This window comes from Lithobates pipiens, unplaced genomic scaffold, assembly GCF_037356315.1.
Source record: "Lithobates pipiens isolate NorthernLeopardFrog02 unplaced genomic scaffold, aLitPip1_a1.2 Scaffold_8, whole genome shotgun sequence".
NCBI classification, from domain to species: Eukaryota; Metazoa; Chordata; class Amphibia; order Anura; family Ranidae; genus Lithobates; species Lithobates pipiens.
This window is the reverse complement of record NW_027507903.1, coordinates 176619864-176638854: the sequence shown is the minus strand read 5'-3', so window position 1 is coordinate 176638854 and position 18991 is coordinate 176619864. Positions and strand designations below refer to the sequence as shown.

At 39.8% G+C, this 18991-nt stretch overlaps 1 protein-coding gene across 1 annotated transcript in view; it reads left to right on the top strand.

The window, feature by feature from the left end:
- The window catches only part of COG5 (component of oligomeric golgi complex 5), a 485726-nt gene that overhangs the window by 15640 nt on the left and 451095 nt on the right, over positions 1-18991 (top strand). Inside the window, exons 4-5 of the mRNA XM_077472430.1 lie at positions 17305-17359; positions 17442-17511. Coding sequence (XP_077328556.1) covers positions 17305-17359; positions 17442-17511 — 125 coding nt within the window. The remainder of the gene's footprint in view (positions 1-17304; positions 17360-17441; positions 17512-18991) is intronic.

The window sequence follows — 18991 nt, the reverse complement described above, 5'->3', positions numbered from 1 at the left end:
TTACGGTTCACACCACACACAGTTCCAGTACGTTTTTGATAACATTTGCTATGTTCCAGTACAGTTCTGTGCAGGAAAAAATGCAGCGTGTTCTACTTTTTTTTTTTTTTTTTTACTGCACTAGTGTGAACTAGAGCCATTGGAATACATGGAAAATGCATTTTTAGTGCAGAAAAAAGCCCACAGAACTGCATCTGGTGTGAACAATGCCTGGTTCACACCTATGCATTTTTTAATGCGTTTTCAGTTTTGCAGAAACCTACTGGTACTACAGCCCATTTAACATGGTTCCCTATGGATGTCGTTCGCATCGCATCTCTCCTGCAGGCAGTTCACACTGCCTTCTGCGAACCGCTGCGGTTGTCATTACATTAATCAGTGGAAAATAAGTATTCCTGCGCCACGTCAGGGAAATAGAGGGAGATGGGGTACTGCTGCACACACTGAAAGGGAAATATCTGAACCCCGGGGAATAATGAGTAAGAAGGGTAGTGGTGCGCTGTACACAAGGAGGATATATCTATTGATTAAAAGCAGTATATAAAATTCACAATGGGGGGATAGCCAGTAAACAATACAGGTCTGGGTATGTCTATGTGACTAGTTTAAACAGCAACACTAATTTCTACTAATAATCCACAACATAAATACATAAAATAGTGAAAATTCATATAAAATCCAAAGTGCAACGTGTTGCGATCCTGTAGTCGCATAAAAGTGCAAATATTCCAATGTGCCGCTGTGGCTGATAAAACAATGTTTGTTGCTATTAGTGTAAAATCTACAACATAAAACCGTGAAATAATAAAAACAAGAAAAAAGAAGAAAAAACACAATATAACATTCAAAAGTGTAGCGTGTTGCGATCCTAAAATCGCATAAAGTGCAGGTGTTCTGCTGTGGTGCACATAGGCAAACCTTCAAACATAAATAATAATTCAGTGACAAAAAATATAAGTGTATCAGACAAAAAGTCAGTTTTCAGTGCAAAGTGCTGCGATTATTCTCAAAATCGCATAGGATGTGACTTCTTCAACAAGATAAACGATGTGGAGCTGTTGCAATGGGAAGGGCAGTGGTGCTGGTGGAAGGGGATGTGGCCTTGGTGGTCCCGTATATACCAGTAATGGATGTCCCCTTACCTTACCGCTGTAAGGTAACAGCGTATATATAGAGAGCTTTTTGGGATCCTTTAGCGGAATTTTCCCTTTAATGTGGGGTGCCCAGGTCCTGACCAATGATATGGTCCCTTTAAGGGGGTTTCCTCTGTGGTATTGCAGTCAGGGTTCCTCAGTGGTATGGCATATACATGGGTTTAAGCAGAGATGGAGGAAGAATACTCCATAGTGTAAGATGCTTCAACAGGTTTATTGTTATTAAAACAGTTTAAAAATACTCACAAACAAACAGTCTGTACAAGCAGTGTATAAACAAGCTGCGGGCTCGGTCTACGTCACTTCCTGGTTGCTGTGTCCCGACGCGTGTTCGTCACGGGTCACATGACTTCATCGATCCCCTGATGAAGTTATGTGACCCGTGACGAACACGCGTCGGGACACAGCAACCAGGAAGTGACGTAGACCGAGCCCGCAGCTTGTTTATACACTGCTTGTACAGACTGTTTGTTTGTGAGTATTTTTAAACTGTTTTAATAACAATAAACCTGTTGAAGCATCTTACACTATGGAGTATTCTTCCTCCATCTCTGCTTAAACCCATGTATATGCCATACCACTGAGGAACCCTGACTGCAATACCACAGAGGAAACCCCCTTAAAGGGACCATATCATTGGTCAGGACCTGGGCACCCCACATTAAAGGGAAAATTCCGCTAAAGGATCCCAAAAAGCTCTCTATATATACGCTGTTACCTTACAGCGGTAAGGTAAGGGGACATCCATTACTGGTATATACGGGACCACCAAGGCCACATCCCTTTCCACCAGCACCACTGCCCTTCCCATTGCAACAGCTCCACATCGTTTATCTTGTTGAAGTCACATCCTATGCGATTTTGAGAATAATTGCAGCACTTTGCACTGAAAACTGACTTTTTGTCTGATACACTTATATTTTTTGTCACTGAATTATTATTTATGTTTGAAGGTTTGCCTATGTGCACCACAGCAGAACACCTGCACTTTATGCGATTTTAGGATCGCAACACGCTGCACTTTTGAATGTTATATTGTGTTTTTTCTTCTTTTTTCTTGTTTTTATTATTTCACAGTTTTATGTTGTAGATTTTACACTAATAGCAACAAACATTATTGTTTTATCAGCCACAGCGGCACATTTGAATATTTGCACTTTTATGCGACTACAGGATCGCAACACGTTGCACTTTGGATTTTATATGAATTTTCACTATTTTATGTATTTATGTTGTGGATTATTAGTAGAAATTAGTGTTGCTGTTTAAACTAGTCACATAGACATACCCAGACCTGTATTGTTTACTGGATATCCCCCCATGTCATTACATTAATGACATCCCCAGATCGGTTCACAGATTGCAGTGCGAACTCACACAGAAGTCAGATTGCATAAGTGAGAACACCCATGTGATCCGATTTCAGTATGGGTGGAAAAAGTCGAATGCGAGTTCAGCCATACAACTGTATGGCTGATCTCGCATTTCACAGACATTGCATGTGATTGGCACTGCGGGTGGCAATCACATGTGATGTCTGTGATCGCAGTAGTGTGAAACTGGGCTAAAAAACATGGTAAAAGTGCCGCTTTGCCTGCACGTTTGTGTGCTAACGTGCATAATTAGTGGGAATGCTTTAGCAGTCCCACTATTGTTGTTCGTTTTTTTATCATCTTCATCATTCATTATCCTCAATCATCATCATGTTTTTTGGCTCTGCGTAACTCCTGCATACTTTCAGCTATTAAAGCCATTCAACTTTTAAAATGTCCAGCTCTTTCAGCTGATGTGTGCTCTCCTTCAACTTTTTTTTCTACTATTTTATACTTTTCAAAATATTAAGCTTTTTAACACCCTTTTTTAACATTGAAGTCAATGAGAGCATGCTTAAAATCCGTAAAATCTTCCGCTGCCAACAGTTTTTCAGCTCCTTCATACTTTCACCTATAGACGCCAAACAAACTTTAAAATGTTCACAAAATATTCAGCTATCTGGCTATATCTTTTCAGTTTGATATCTTTTATCTGGTTTTTCTATTCTTCAGGCTTATGGTTTGAACCTTGTGGTGAACCCTTTGTATATGTTCTTGTGAAGTCTTCTCTTGATTGTAGACTTTGACAATGATATGTTCGCCTCCTGGAGAGTGTCCTTCACTTGTCTGGATGTTGTGAATGGGTTTTTATTTACCATAGAGAGGATCCTGCGATCATCCATCGCTGCTGTCTTCCGTGGACTTCCAGGCCTTTTTATGTTGCTGAGCCCTCCAGTGCATTCTTCTTTCCTCAGAATGTACCAAACTGTTGATTTGAAGCCTTACAATGGCATGTTTCACTTGCATGTACTGCTCCTTTGAAAGCATGCTGTAGGTTCACAGCAATAGATTCCAAATGCAAATACCATGCTAAGACCCCCTTCACATGGTAGGCGTTTTTCAGGTGCTTGAGCATGAAAAATAGCGCCTGAAAAAATCTCTCATCTGCAATCCTAGTGTGAAAACCAGAGTGTTTTCGCACTGGGGCGCTGCGCTGGCCGGACTTCAAAAAAAGTCCTGCAAGCAACTTCTTTGAGGCCTGTGGGAGCAGTGTATACACCGCTCCTAAAGTACCCATGCCCATTGACAAGGGCCATCCCCAAACTGTTCATACAAAGTTGGGAGCATAAAATTGTCCAAAATGTCTTGGTATGCTGATGCTGATGCCTTAAGAGTTCCCTTCACTGGTTCTAAGAGCCAATCCCAACCCCTGAAAAACAACCCCACACAATAATCCCTCCTCCTCCACCATATGATTTGGACCAGTGTACAAAGCAAGGTCCATAAAGACATTGGGTGGAGGACCTTGACTGGCATACAAAAAGTCCTGACCTCAACCGGATAGACACATTTGGGATGCATTCATGCGGAGACTGTGAGCCAGGCCTTCTTCTCGTCCACATCAGTGCCCAACCTCATGAATGCGCGTCTGAAAGAATGGTCAAACATTCCCATAGACACCCTCCTAAACCTTGTGGACAGCCTTCCCGGAAGAGTTGAAGCTGTTTTAGCTGCAAAGGTTGGGCCAACTCAATATTGAACCCTATGGACTAAGACCGGGATGCTATTAAAGTTCATGTGCGTGTAAAGGCAGGTGTCCCAATACTTTTGGTAATATATACTATACTTTTGTGGACTCTAACTTTACTACAGACTAAATAGTAAACACTGATTTGGGTATTTGAACCAAAGAAATGTACATTTTGACCTACATTTTTAAGAAAAGATCATTTTTTTTGCAAAATTTTAAAGCAAACAAAAATGCATTTTTTTTTTCTTTTTTGTTTTATTTAGCAAAAAATAAACCCAGTGGTGATTACATGCTACAAAAGTCATGTGAAAAAAATTACTATGTAATTTGGTACAGAGCATGACTGTGCAATTGTCAATCAATGTGAAACAGCGCTTTAAAATTGGCCTGGGCAAGAAGGGGGTGAAAGTGCCCGATATTGACACGGTTTAGCCCTGTGTGCAAAGGCCATGATCATGCACACAATGCCTGATTGTTTGTTTGCCAAGGGCAACATTCTCACTACTTTTTTCTTTTCTAGTTTTCATAAATCATTCTCTTTGTCTGAGAATTAGGTACATCCTGAATTTGTGCTGCTGGAACCAGTTTTATTTTGCTGAATTATCACAGTCTAGGAATGGTCATATGGATGATGTAGTACGATAATCCATTGTTGGTCTCTGCAAAGGTGGAAGTGATGAAAGATTCTTCCTAACACAAAGCCTTGAAAATCATTTCTACTCTCTAAAAACACAAACTTCTTTTTTTAGATTTTATACTTCATTCTGTTAATGTATGTGTGAATATATATGTACTGGTCTGTGAAATCGGGCATTGCTGTTTAGAACAAACTGATTTAAAAAAATAAATAAAAAAAATAAAAATAAAAGATTGTCATCATTAAGAAGCTAACATTTCAGTTAAAATCTAGGAAATAACTGCATAAACAATGGTTTTCTTAGAAGTCTAGACATTATATAACCTGATTATACAAATATCCGAAGTGTTTTCATTGCCCCAGGCTTTGTTTTATTACAAGGTCAGTACAGAGACAGAATGCCGCCATTATTCTTGCACGTTGCTAGAAACCCGCGGCAATGTGCATGCACACCTTATCTTATATTATGTTTATGGTTATTGCTACGTTAGGTGAATTTACAGTGTATATAGTCCTTCTGAGTGCCAAGTATTTTATTTTTTAGTCTGTTAATAAATGATTGTACTTTCAATGTTACTGTATTAATGCAAAGGCTGATGCAAAGGCTGATGCCTGCAAGCCAAACTCTGAAATTACCATTTCGTTTACCACTTATACCTTAAAGTGATTTTTTTTTTTTTTTTAGGTAACAATAACATGTCATACTTACCCGCTCAGTTACTTTTGTGTAATAATGACATTTTATTTGATGATCTGAATCATTTAAGTGTGACAAATTTGCATAAAATCAGAAAGGTGGCAAATAAGTTTTCATACCACTGTATCTTAGATCAGTCATTTAAAGGAAACTTGTCTTGAAATAAATAATAACAAAAAGAAAAGTGAGGCACAGCATCCATCTCTTATAAATAATGAATTCTAAACCTTAATCCATTATGCCTGTTCAAATTAAAATTCCAAAAAATGAATTTCAAATAATAAGACATGACCTTCAATGAAGATCAGTATTAACGGGATTTTTTTTGACAAGCTTTTTTTTTTTTATTGGGTACAAAACTGGTTATCAAAAATTGAGAGAAATACAGAGTAAAGAATCATCATTACAGTAAATCATGTTGATATACGCAGTGGCTGAACATTTTCTGTTACTTACAATAACAGGAATTTCTAACCTCGGCAGTTCCGTGATGGCAAAGCGATGCCAGTTTACTATTGTATTCTATCCACATTCATTTATATACAGTAGCTATATACAAAAACATTAACGCACACAAAAAAAACCTTTACAATCCTTCCTATTGAACATGCTTGTGTGGCTTAATGATATGATAAAAGTGATGAATACTGCCCGCTGTTGAGGGTAGTAAGCAATATTTGTCACTGGCCATCACTAGTGATGATACCCTGGAGAAATCACCAGCCGGAAATACAAATATCCTTATATCACAAAGTCTGGCTCACAAGGAGGTATGTCACCTGAGATATGGGTTTAAAACGCTACTGTGCAGCGAACATGGAGTTCATTGATACACTAACAAGCCAAGGTTTTCTTGTTGCATATAAAATCAGTTGCAGCACATAATCCAAATACAAAGTTGTATGGAGTGAGCACTCCGCACATAAATTGTGTTAGATACGTTCTACCAAGCAAATATTGATTCCTTTATTTGATGCACACAGCTGCAACATTGAGTGATGCCTCGGGTAGCTTTACCTCCCAGGATGCCACCAGGAAAGTTGTCCAGGTCAGACCACATACTTGGGCTCGGTTCACAAATTTTAGTCTGTTAATAAAACCGCGACTTGGGATCTGACTTGTGAGACCCCAGCTTGCATGACATGTAAAATCCCATGCTAGTCAATAAGAGCTGTCTTAATTGGCATTACTGAAGTCGCTCCGACTCTACAAAAGCTTCCTTCTATCCGACCTTTGCCCATAGACTTTAATGGAAGTCGCCTCCAAGTCTGATCCTCCATCTATATTGATGTGATTATGGATCCAACATTACAGGAAGATTACCCAGGCATTCCCAAAAGTCACTTCTGAAGTTGCACTCAAGTAGGCAGCAGGTCATAAGGAAGTCGCCTGACAAGCTTGCACAACAAGTCGTCATTAACTGAGCCTAAAAGCGGAACTATACTGTATCTCAGCACTACAAACCAAAAGCGCTATGTAATTATTATTTTGTTTTTAATGTTCAAATCAAACTCCCCCATCCATCTATGTCTCCATACTTTATTTTGCTGAGAAATCACTAGCATTTCTGGCTATGGCCATCTTGAGTAAGGGCAGATAATTCATGTAGCATTTGCTTCCTGGAATCTATCTGCCGTTAGCTCGGGCATGCAGGCAGGTGGGTGTGCTTAGATGAGAAAACCTCTCCTGGAGACTCCTGGGATGTATGATATAATTTCCCTTGGCATGGAAACCAGGAAGCAACTAAAGAAATGTAAAAAAAAAGTTTAAAATAAATAAATGATATAGTTTCCTATCTAATTACTAATGCTGGCAGCATAAGGATTCAAAATGGTCCATGTTGATTTGAGAGCGTGAACTTTAACAGTTTAGCGTGTCCCTGCTGTTCGTACAGAGATCTCTGTGGACTACTTGGACATGTAGAGCCCAACTACAGGCGCCAGGTTTGGATAGTGTGATGTGCTCGATTTACTTCTGGGTATGCTGACTGTTGCTTGTATGGCAAAATGTTGAGTCTGTGGTTTGAGCTGGCCGAGCGGCCTGGAGGCATCCTAGGATGTGACCCGGCTGCTCGAGACATCACTCGGGGTACATGCCCACTAGGCAACAGGAAAAAACTCTGCATTACACTCTCATGAATCCTGGTGTATCTTTATACAATTTTGAATGAAAATTCTTGGTGAAAAAAGGTTCTTATGCCGCATACACACGATCGGAATTGTGGCCAGAAAAAGACCGATGAGAGCTTTTCATCTCCATCGGAATGTAGCTGTCTGAATTTCCGCCAGCCAAAAATTCTCAATTTTCCCAACGGAAAAACGTTCTATCGGAAATTCAGATCGTGTGTATGCAATTCCGACACGCCAAAAATCACGCATGCTCAGATTCAACTATGAGACAGAAGCTATTGACTACTGGCTATTGAACTTCCTTTTTCTAGTCCCGTTGTACGTCACCGCATTATAAATTTGGTGTGACCATGTGTAGGCAAGACAGCTTGAACCGAATTCCGTCGGGAAAACCATCAGAGCTTTTTCCGATGAGAATTACGATCGTGTGTACACGGCATAAGAAAGTTTGTTCATTTTTCGAATCATTAGTGGAGTCAAATCGACGTTCATTTTCAATTGCATTGATGAGAAAATGTTGCAGTGGATGTGATTTTTGTTTGTTTGGTCCCTTCATTCCAAAATCAAATGATAAATGCAAATAAAACAGAATTTTTCTTTGAAATTCTATCCATCTATGGCCAACTTAATAGTTCTTCCTACTATCAACATCAAACAGCATTCGTAATTGTTTTTTCTGGATCTTCATGGAATGTCTTCAACTACTCTCTGGATGATACTCGTTGCACTGCTGCTCTGTCTGCATGGCTCACAGTTAAGGCTCAAGGCAATCCTATCATTGAGCTAGATGCTCATGTTTGGCAGGAAAGATTTTAAGTGATTTAAAATGTTTTGTTTAATGGTTTTGGATACAGCTATATAAATAAATGTGATCCTATATAATGCAATAATAAATTGACACACACACACACACACACACACACACACATATATATATATATATATATATATATATATATATATATATATATAATATTGTAAAATTATTTTATTTTTTTATGAAATCGTGGAATTTTTGAAATTTGAAAATCCCGTTCATATTTATCTCCATCGAGGGGCCGGTCTGATTTGAAATATGTAGGGGTTGCCATTGCTGACTTCCTTCTGAAAAATCTTGTTCTTTGGCTGTAATGTTGGTGCTTAAACTGAAGCTTAGTGCTTTCTGACCGATTTACAAGTATGAATGTGTGACGTTCTAATTTTCCTTTTGACTGTCTGATGGTTCCATCTACTGGCTAAAAATATATCTATTTAAAAGATAAGTTCACTTTTGGGAAAATGTCACACCCATTTTTAATACGGAGAGAAGTTTCCTGTACTAGCTGTCACTTTTTGAAATCAGCATGGCCGTGCGAGGCTCCACCCGCACGGCCACGTTGATCATTCACACAGCGCTGTGCATGAATGAACTACAAGTAGGGTTGCCACCTCACCCCTTTAAAACTGAACGAATATGAATTACACAGGTTCTGTGGCTGGTTAAGGTGGTAATTAAACTTGGTGGCTTAGCTGCATTAAATTAGCCCCACAACCTGTGTAATGCCTATGTGTTCGGGTTTAAAGGGATGAGGTGGCAACCCTAACTACAAGCCCCGACATCCTTTGCAGTTATTGGCTTGTAGTTCTCAATGAACTACCACAGTACTGTGGAGTGCTGTGCTAGTTCATTGATTTGTCCAGTCCGTGTATCTGCTTGGCTGTATGGGATGTACAAGCACACAGATACACTGACAGATCTGCAGGAGACATGGTGCAATGCTTTACGGGGTAGGCAACCTTTTTTTTTTTTTTTTTTTTTTTTTTGTGAGGTGGAAATCTGGGGCGTGGCACCCTTTTTAGAAGTTAACCAAGCCCCCAATGAAAAAACAGCATTGAGAAAATGTAGAAAATATAATAAAACTAATGTCACTGTAAAAATATATGTAGTCTACCTTTTTAAAAAGTTAGTTTCAGCTAGAAACTCGACATTCACTTTTCATTCACAATGACTGGGGAGTAATTGGTCACCCTCTCAACATCTGGTACTGCAGGCTGACTTGCTTGATTAATTTCAGGCCTGGCTTTCTGCTCTGAGTTCTCACCAGTGTAGGTAGGTCAGCGTACAGATGTCCGTAGTAGGTAGGTCAGCGAACAGATGTCCGTAGTAGGTAGGTCAGTGTACAGATGTCCGTAGTAGGTAGGTCAGTGTACAGATGTCCGTAGTAGGTAGGTCAGTGTACAGATGTCCGTAGTAGGTAGGTCAGCGTACAGATGTCCGTAGTAGGTAGGGCAGTGTGCAGAGGTCAGTAGGATGTAGGGCACTGTACAGCGTCGGTAGCAGGTAGGTCTGTAGGATGTAGAGCAGTGTACAGCGTTCCGTAGTAGCTAGGACAGCGTACAGCGGTCCGTAGTAGCTAGGACAGCGTACAGCGGTCCGTAGTAGCTAGGACAGCGTACAGCGGTCCGTAGTAGCTAGGACAGCGTACAGCGGTCCGTAGTAGCTAGGACAGCGTACAGCGGTCCGTAGTAGCTAGGACAGCGTACAGCGGTCCGTAGTAGCTAGGACAGCGTACAGCGGTCCGTAGTAGCTAGGACAGCGTACAGCGGTCCGTAGTAGCTAGGACAGCGTACAGCGGTCCGTAGTAGCTAGGACAGCGTACAGAGGTCCGTAGTAGCTAGGACAGCGTACAGAGGTCTGGTCAGTAGGATGTAGGGCAGTGTACAGGGGTCAGTAGGATGTAGTGCAGAAGTCAGCAGTAGGTAGGGCATTCTGCGAAGGTCAGCAGTAGGTAGGACATTGTACGGATGTCACTAGTAGGGCAGTGGATATGGGTGAGCAGGACAGGGGGACTCAGGGTGGCCTGGCACAGGAAGGTCAGGAGGGCACGGTATGGGGGAATCGGGGGGGGGGGGGCGGGGATGCCACTGGGGGTCAGCACAATGCACTCCCACTTAGGTGCCTTCTGAAAGAGCCCGGCCACTGTCAGTGGCAGATACTTTTCTAGCTGTTCCCTTCTCCGTTCAAGTAGTACTGCTTTGACAGAGAAGTGAAAAAAAATCTTCCCTGCGGTGTCGCCTGCACAGCCATCGTATACTGCACTGAGTGGCTTTCTTCTGGTTGTGTGAAGGTTAACAAAAGCTGCTGCTGCTCACAAAAGTTGTGTAGCTCACCTGTCCCCTCTTGCTCTCCTCTCCATTCATAGAGCTCCTCTTACTGCTCTCCAACAGTCATCCCATTCTGTGACTGAGCAGAGGAGATGCTGTTGTTCATCTGCTTTGCATCCATAGTGTGTTAGCAGTAAGACAAATTTTGTGAATGGAGAAGGGGCTGAGTGACACCAATTTTTGTGAGTAGCAGTAACTTCAGTTAACCGTCATAGTGCAGAAGACAGCTGCTTGGGATTGTATCCTTAGTGCCTGTTCACACTACCGCGACTTGTCAGGTGACTTAGCCGCCTGACAAGTCGCGCTCCGTTCTGTACTATGGAATCGTTCTAATAGGAACGACTCAAGTCGCTCCGACTTAGAAAAATGTTCCTGTACTATTTTTGGGGCGACTTCAGGCGACTTGCATGGACTTCTATAAAGTAGTCGTTTTGCAAGTCGCTGCTGAAGTCGTGTGCAGGTCGCGTCTGTGAGTCGCGCTGCAAGTCGTGTCGCCCCTACTGCAGGGAAGATTTTTTATCGTAAGCAGCTGCAGGTAATTGGATGTACATCCCTTAACTTCAGCTTAAGGAGAAGTATAGCCAAAGCTCTATTGGCTGTACTTCTCCTGGGGATCACAGGAGTGCAGTTGATTTTGCTGTTCATGTTTTGTTTGTTCCCGGTTTTATTATCCTCTCTTTAGTAACATATTCTCGCTATTCCTCCCACACTGTTCAGCTGCCTTGAGCAAAGAAAATGCTCCTTATGACTGGCTTTGGAGGAGCATGTGACTTGCTCCCCCTGGTGCCTGATGATTGGCTCAGTTTTGCCATTTGGGAGAGTGTAAACTCTGAACTGATCTACTCGGAGCATACATTGGACTTCCTTTCCTGCCTTCCAGCTATTTTAAAGTTGTGTTGGAGGAAAGGTGAGAGGAGTATGGGCTGTTAGTAAGGTGGGCACTAAAGTGAACCTGTTTTCTTGTGTGGGCAAAGCACAGGGTTGACCTAGGCCCTGTTTACACTGGCATTAAATGCCACCATTTGGGGCACATTTTTAACCACCTGGGTACTTTCACCCCCATCCAGTGCAGGCCAATATTCAGCACTGTCGCACTTTGAATGAAAATTAAAACACTGTACCCAGAGGAAAGTAAATATATATATATATATATATATATATATATATATATATATATATATATAATTTTTTTTATTTTTTTTTAGATGGAGCCACTTGGTTATTTATTTTGTCTTTTTACAAAAAAAAGAAAAACATTTTTTTTCTTTGTTATATTTTTGCAAAATTGCAGAGTTTTGCTAATCTTGTTTTAGGGGGAAAAAAAATTACCGGTAGGCCAAAATGTATACTGCTACCTGTCTTTACAAATCAGTGTATATTATTTAGTCTGCATGAAAAGTTCCAGAGACTACAAACTATGGTGTGTGTATGTACATACACTATATTACCATAAGTATCGGGATGCCTGCCTTTACACACTTTCACATGCACTTTAATGGCATCCCAGTCTTAATCCATATGCTCAATATTGAGTTGGCAGCTATAACAGCTTCTGGGAAGGCTGTCCACAAGGTATGGCAGTGTGTCTATGGGAATGTTTGACCATTCTTCCAGAAGCACATTTGTGAGGTCAGGCACTGATGTGGATGAGAAGGTCTGGCTCACAGTTTCCGCTCTAATTCATCCCAAAGGTGTTCTTTTGGGTTGAGGTCAGGACTCTGTACCGGCCAGTCAAGTTCTTCCACCCCAGACTCGCTCATCCATGTGTTTATGGACCTTGCTTTGTGCACTGATGCTCAGTCATGTTAGAATAGGAAGGGGCCATCCCTAAACTGTTCCCACAAAGTTGGGAGCATGAAATTGTCCAAAATGTCTTGGTGTGCTGATGCCTTTAGAGTTCCCTTCACTGGAACGAAGGGGCCAAGCCATGCTTATGAGACATTTTCCCATAAACTGTGTATGCCTTCATAACCTTTGATACTATACTTTGCGACACTGCAAATAGATTGGCAACTTCAGTGACAGAGGCACCAGCTAAGTGGGCACCAACAATTTGCTCTCTTTGAAACTCGGTAAGCTCTGACATGACTCCCTATTACTAGCAGCACATGCAGTGAATGATGAAAGTGAGGCTTCCCACCTTTTTAGCAAGATGTCTCATCACATAATGGAAGCAAAAGAATGTTGCATCACTTCCTGTCACCAAAGCAGTGCAGTGTTACCATTGTGACACTTTACTATTCTGGGGGGTGATTACAATTGTGTGTTTATTTATTTTTTTTGTTTTTTTTTTACACTGTGCATGCTTTTTACACCAGATGATCACTGTGTAACAACCGATCGGTAAAAGACTGTAAAGGTGTTATGGTTTTATTCGTGAAACTTTTTTTTTTTTTTTTAACTGTTGTCCACTCTATTTTGGAAAAGGGTTTGCCTTTATCCCCAGTACAATCTTATCTTTTGCTTTTTTCCTCTTTGGGAGCCAAAACCTCAAAGAAAATTATATTTTGTTAATGTCATCTTTAATACAAAATCATTAAAAATTACACATTTTTGTTATTTCATTGAAAAAAACACACACTGGCAAAAGTGGCTTATAAAACATATAGCAATACATGTATAGATTGAGGTGATACTCAGATCATATAAATTGTGGTGCTTGTTTTAGTGTATCGTACATCCAACACGTTTCAAGATTTCAGTTAAAACACTCTCTTCCTCAGGGATATAGAGCTGCCACTGAAACATCAAAGAAAACTCCCAATAATACAATATCTAAAATATTATGTACACCAAATACAATGATTTTACTTAATTCTACTTACAAACATCACAAAATATATCACTGCTCTCTTGGTATACCAACAGCTTCACTCTCTACTTTGTATAGGGGATGATCCCATGCAAAGATCACTCCATTTTGGACAGGGCTATCTTATATGATATTGCATCAGCACCTTTTAAAACTAATTTCCATAGCTAGGTTCCATTTCAAAACCGCCCATAAGACAAAAACAAAAATATTGAAAAGCCATAAAACTAAAAATTGCAAAAAAGAAATTGCTGTAATTGGCCCTGTACCATGTGATTGCTGGTACCAATCATATTTCACACAGTAAACAATGACATTTTTTATTACTGTTCACATGCTTGCTGTGATTGGTCACAGTGATCACATGATACCAGGGCCACTCAGAACGGCCCAGTACATTGATCAGGGATTCAGCTGTGTACGGCAGACACAGCGGGTCACCGATCTCGAGCGGCAGATGTGGGAGGATGTACAGGTACATCTCCCAGCATCTGCAGTTTTTCATACCATGGCTGGATGCGGTTAATGCTTTTCAAACCCTAGTAATGCCATCTGTAATTGATAATGTGAACAGCGCATAGAGCTGTTCACATTTTCTAAACCTGAAAAAAAAGCTTGAGAGAATGGAGCGACATGTTGCATTTGGAAGGAGATGAAGCATGTCAACTTCTTCCATTCAAGTCTATTGTAACATGCCCTAAACGCTCCTGTACGCGCTTGGGGCACGTTTATAGCTTGTCTGTGGTGCGTTAAGAACATATCAGTGGTGTGTAAAAACATTAGGCATCTGGGGTGTGTTGCTAAGGCACCTTTTTCATGTGTGTCAAATAACTCACATAGGGTGTCTGGGGTGTGTTGTGTGTGTGTGTGTTTATTTTTTTGTTGTTTTTTTTTGGTTCACTGTCGGTATTTTTAACAATTGTGAACAAAACCATAAAGCCAGAGATCACGTTTTTGTTTTCTCACTGTAACAATCTTATGTGATTATTTTGTCAGGTATAGTATATTTAATCCCCTACATATATAGCTTTAACTCACCATTATTTTATTATTATTTGTATTATTATTTTATGCTGTGAAAATTTAGAGGTTTAGGAATGATGAAGTACAACAGATTCATTTTAAGCATTACGTTATGGGATTTGGTATTGGAAAATAATAACATACCTGCTTAGTGCATTCCAATGTGTTTCTTTTTCTTTTTTTTTTTCTTACCGGTTGTACGCTGATCATTGGATAATCTACGTTTTTTTTTTTTTTTCTCTTGCATTCTGATTGTATTTATGAAAAACTAGTGTGTGGTGATTTTTTATTTTTTTTTTTATTGGTTTTTAATGAAATTTATTTTGAAAGTCATTTAAAATGTAAAGAAAATAAATCAACTAACAAAGTATACTTGACGCAATTCTTTCAAACCAAATAAAGGCCTTCTTCTTGATGTGGCCTATATCACGTTAAGAAAGGAGGTCTGCGTGTCCCTAAAACATTGGTTTTACACATTTTAATCTCACACCAAACGATTTTTGGCTGTGAAAGTACATGTATAAGATGGTATCAGATATGCTAACACCTGAGAAGTTTGGGGTTTCTAATTAACATTGACTTGACTTTATTTATGGTTGCCTGCTTCAGTCTTGCTAAAGATTTGACCCTTCATTCATCTATTTCACCCCGTTTGTCCTGCTTTCCCATGAGTAAATCTCAGAACAATGTGATCATGGTGATCCATGTGAATCAGTATGTCTATAGAAGACTTGTTGCATTCTTTCCCTCTTCCAGCAGGTGGAGCTGTAACCATATTTATATCAGTTCTGCAAACTCATGCCAAGATTTTTGTATAACTATAATCTTACCAAGCCAGTTTAAGTTTTCTTAATTCCTTCATTAGGGAAAAAATTTTTTGTAAGGTGATGCAGGTGTTAAAAGAATTGTATTTATTTTTTCACTGATTTTAAGAGTGCAACATTTCCTCCTTAAAAAGCAAAGTGTGTATGTGCCATTAGATCCTTCAGTAGTTTGTTTTGTTACATATAACTGAACATTGAGGGGTCTACATCTGTCATAATATAGACAAAACCTAACACCAAGGAGCTTCCTAAATTGATATATTGTGAGCTTCTTGTGGATTATTACATGTGATCCTTTTTCTTTCTTTTTTTTCTTTTTTTTTATGAGGGAAGGTTTCACGTTTTGAAATTTTGTATGAAATGATTATATATATATATATATATATATATATATATATATATATATATATATATATATATATATATATATTATTCTTTTATCCTTGCACAAGTTTGTCTGAGCTATGCTTATATGACACCAGTATGGGCATATTTAAAGGCTGAGTCCTAGTTTTTTTGTTTTGTGTCAGTGATTAACAGAGCAATGACTGATATTTTTAAATCATGGCATTTGTAAGTCTTAAATGGAAACTACTATATTCTAGCATTTAAGTTGTTAGTGTAACAGTTCCAGGAAATTCTGTGTTTTTATGTTAATTTCACATTATATATACTTGCTGTTTCATATTTGCATAATTGCATTTTAAGAACGACTGGCTAGTTTCTCCCAATAGTGACCAATCCATATGCCAGCAGTTGCTGAGTTTACAAGATAAACCCCCAAATGTACTTGTGTATAATAATTGAATGAGAAGAAAATTATTTTTTGTCTATAAAAACCTATTAAAATTCTTATCTTGGGAATTACAGGACAGGGCAAAATATTCATATACCATGGGTTATAGGTACATACATTCAGGTGTTTGGACACTAGCAAGCTTCTCTAATAACCCCTCTGACTCCTCAGTTTTGTGCTAGTGTCTCAAAGTGATGGACCTTTTTCCCTTTGCGAAGAAATTGGCTTCACTAGTTTTTATTATTTTCTTTTAATTCTTCAATCGGCACATTACAGGCTGTCTGAGGACATGCTGTATGATTTGATTACCTGCTTTCTGGGTACAATTCTATGGAAATGCAATATGACCTAATAGATTTCAGAGGACCTCACTAGAAGACTTGTGCAGAACTTTACCCAAAAGGCGAAGTTCTGCTTATTTACACCCCCCCCCCCCCCACCCCGCCACATTTGGCAACTGCAACCATTTCTGGTCGTGATTCAAGCAGAAGTTAGGCCCCCTCCTTCTTCCCCATTCAGCTTTGTGGGACTCGTCACAGGTCTGGAAGGCTGCGGCACCAGTCACAAAGCGCAGCGTAGCGGGAAATCGGCTGTGAAGCCACAAGATTTCACTGCTGTTTCCCTTACTCATGATGCTGGCATTGGCTACCAAAGCCGATTGAAGAATCAGCTTGGGTGAGGACAATGCCAGATACTTGGACAGGTAAGTGTCCTTGTATTAAAAGTCAGCAGCTGCAGTATTTATAGTTACTGACATTTAATTTTTTTGAGGGGAGACTGGAGCTCCTCTTTAATGTGCATGGGATGGATTACACAGGGTTTTGTAAAGCTATTAAGTTTGTACTTACAAGTATGGATACAAGAGTATGCCTACATCCATACAATGATCGCCAAGGATTTGCAGGTGTCTTTTGCACATGATAACATAAGTGAAACCTCGAAGAGTGATGATCATTGACATCTGGGTATATGTCTGTAATTAATTGTGCTTGCATTTGTTTAACGATCATATGTAATTTTTGCAGGTGTTCTACAGATGATGCACACTAGAATTGGTGCTTTGCAAAGTGCAATTGACAGGTATGTATGAAATGTTAGTGTTGAATGTATTGGTAATTGATATGTATTTAATAGAGTAAAAAATTCTCTGTTTCCATTGTAGAATAAGAGCAAAGATTGTAGATCCGTATAACAAAATTGTATCCCGTACTGCACAACTGGCACGTCTACAGGTAGGTTTACTTATTTGAAACTAAAATAAATGTATTTTCTATCATGATAAAGCTTAGTGGTTTAGTTTGGCTCTATCAAACATCCTTTTACAAGACATTAAAGTAATCTATTATGATCAAATCTGTTAGTAAACTGATATAATAAACTATGAGGTACCTTAAACATTACTGCACACAAGGATACAGTCAAAGAGTATTTGCATGTATCTTGGAAATCCATTCTATGGTCCCTTAAACTCTTTAGGGAATGTACCTACAAGTATGCGGGTGTTTAATCTGGCACCCTAAAGCAAACCTGACTTGGCCTTCAAACAGATCTATACTGGCCATCTTTCCAAGATTTGATGGGACAGTTAACCTTTCTAGTAAGCCGTCTTGCCATGTTCTTGCCCCTGGCTGTGTCCTGGAAATCGAGCAGGTATACCTTACTGCCATTTGTGTCATTGCTGCCTATATGTCTGCACGTCGGGCCTGGAAACTCCTCCTCTTATTTCGCTTTTCCCCAGCAGTTTTAGGAGCTTTTGTGCAGGACTGCAGGAACATCCCTGAGGCGGAGCCGCCTCCTTGCTGGCTACTACTTTTTGAGTGGGTGGGATGGGGATGCCTTCCTGCCTTGGAGATCATGCCCGTCTGGAAGAGAATGATGTAAGCTGAGTAGATGGAGCGAGTGTGTGCGGAGGTAGCTAGCGAGACATATTATACTTAGCAGGAGATGGTATGGTATCCAAAAGGGCTCAGTTTGCTGCATGTAGCCCCTTATGACTTTAAAAACTTTGTCTCAATATACACAATCTGCGCTGATATAATGGATGATAATTTAAACTGGATAATAACCCTGTAGCAAAAGTTCATCTGTTCACGCCTGGTTCAGTATATACTTCTGGTCTAGCAGGAAAGGCTAGAGGCACTGAGGAAAAACTGGCAGCTATGGTTATCGGCACTACATGAGTCCTAGGCAGTTCTCACTTAACCACTGGAGCCATCAGACCTTTTCCCCTAAATGCCCTTGGGTTCAATTTTGACCTAGTCACACATACCTTTTAGCGTTCATAGTCTATCTTAACATATTATAAATCTTACATGCCCTAGCCTGCCACTACATAGTGCTCACTGCCCTAGCCTGCCACTACATAGTGCTCACCTAGAATGGCTTGCTGAATGCACAGCAAACAAAAAGTGTTGGCAATACTGACAACTATGCATATCTAAAATAACAGTGCTACTAATGCGTGCAAGGACCTGTGTTGGTCTAAAATAGACCAATATTCATCTGTGCAGTCTCCTGAGGTCCTTGAACTAGAATTATATGGGAGTTATATGGAACTTGATCAACACAGGTCAGTGCTAGTGATAACTTTTTAGGGCAAATAAGGTTCAAAACAAAGTTTAGAACAGCCAGTTTATATGTACACCAAAGCATTTGTTTAAAAGTTTGTGTAAATCTGCAAAATTATCTTTTCCAGGAAACAAAAATGCTTAT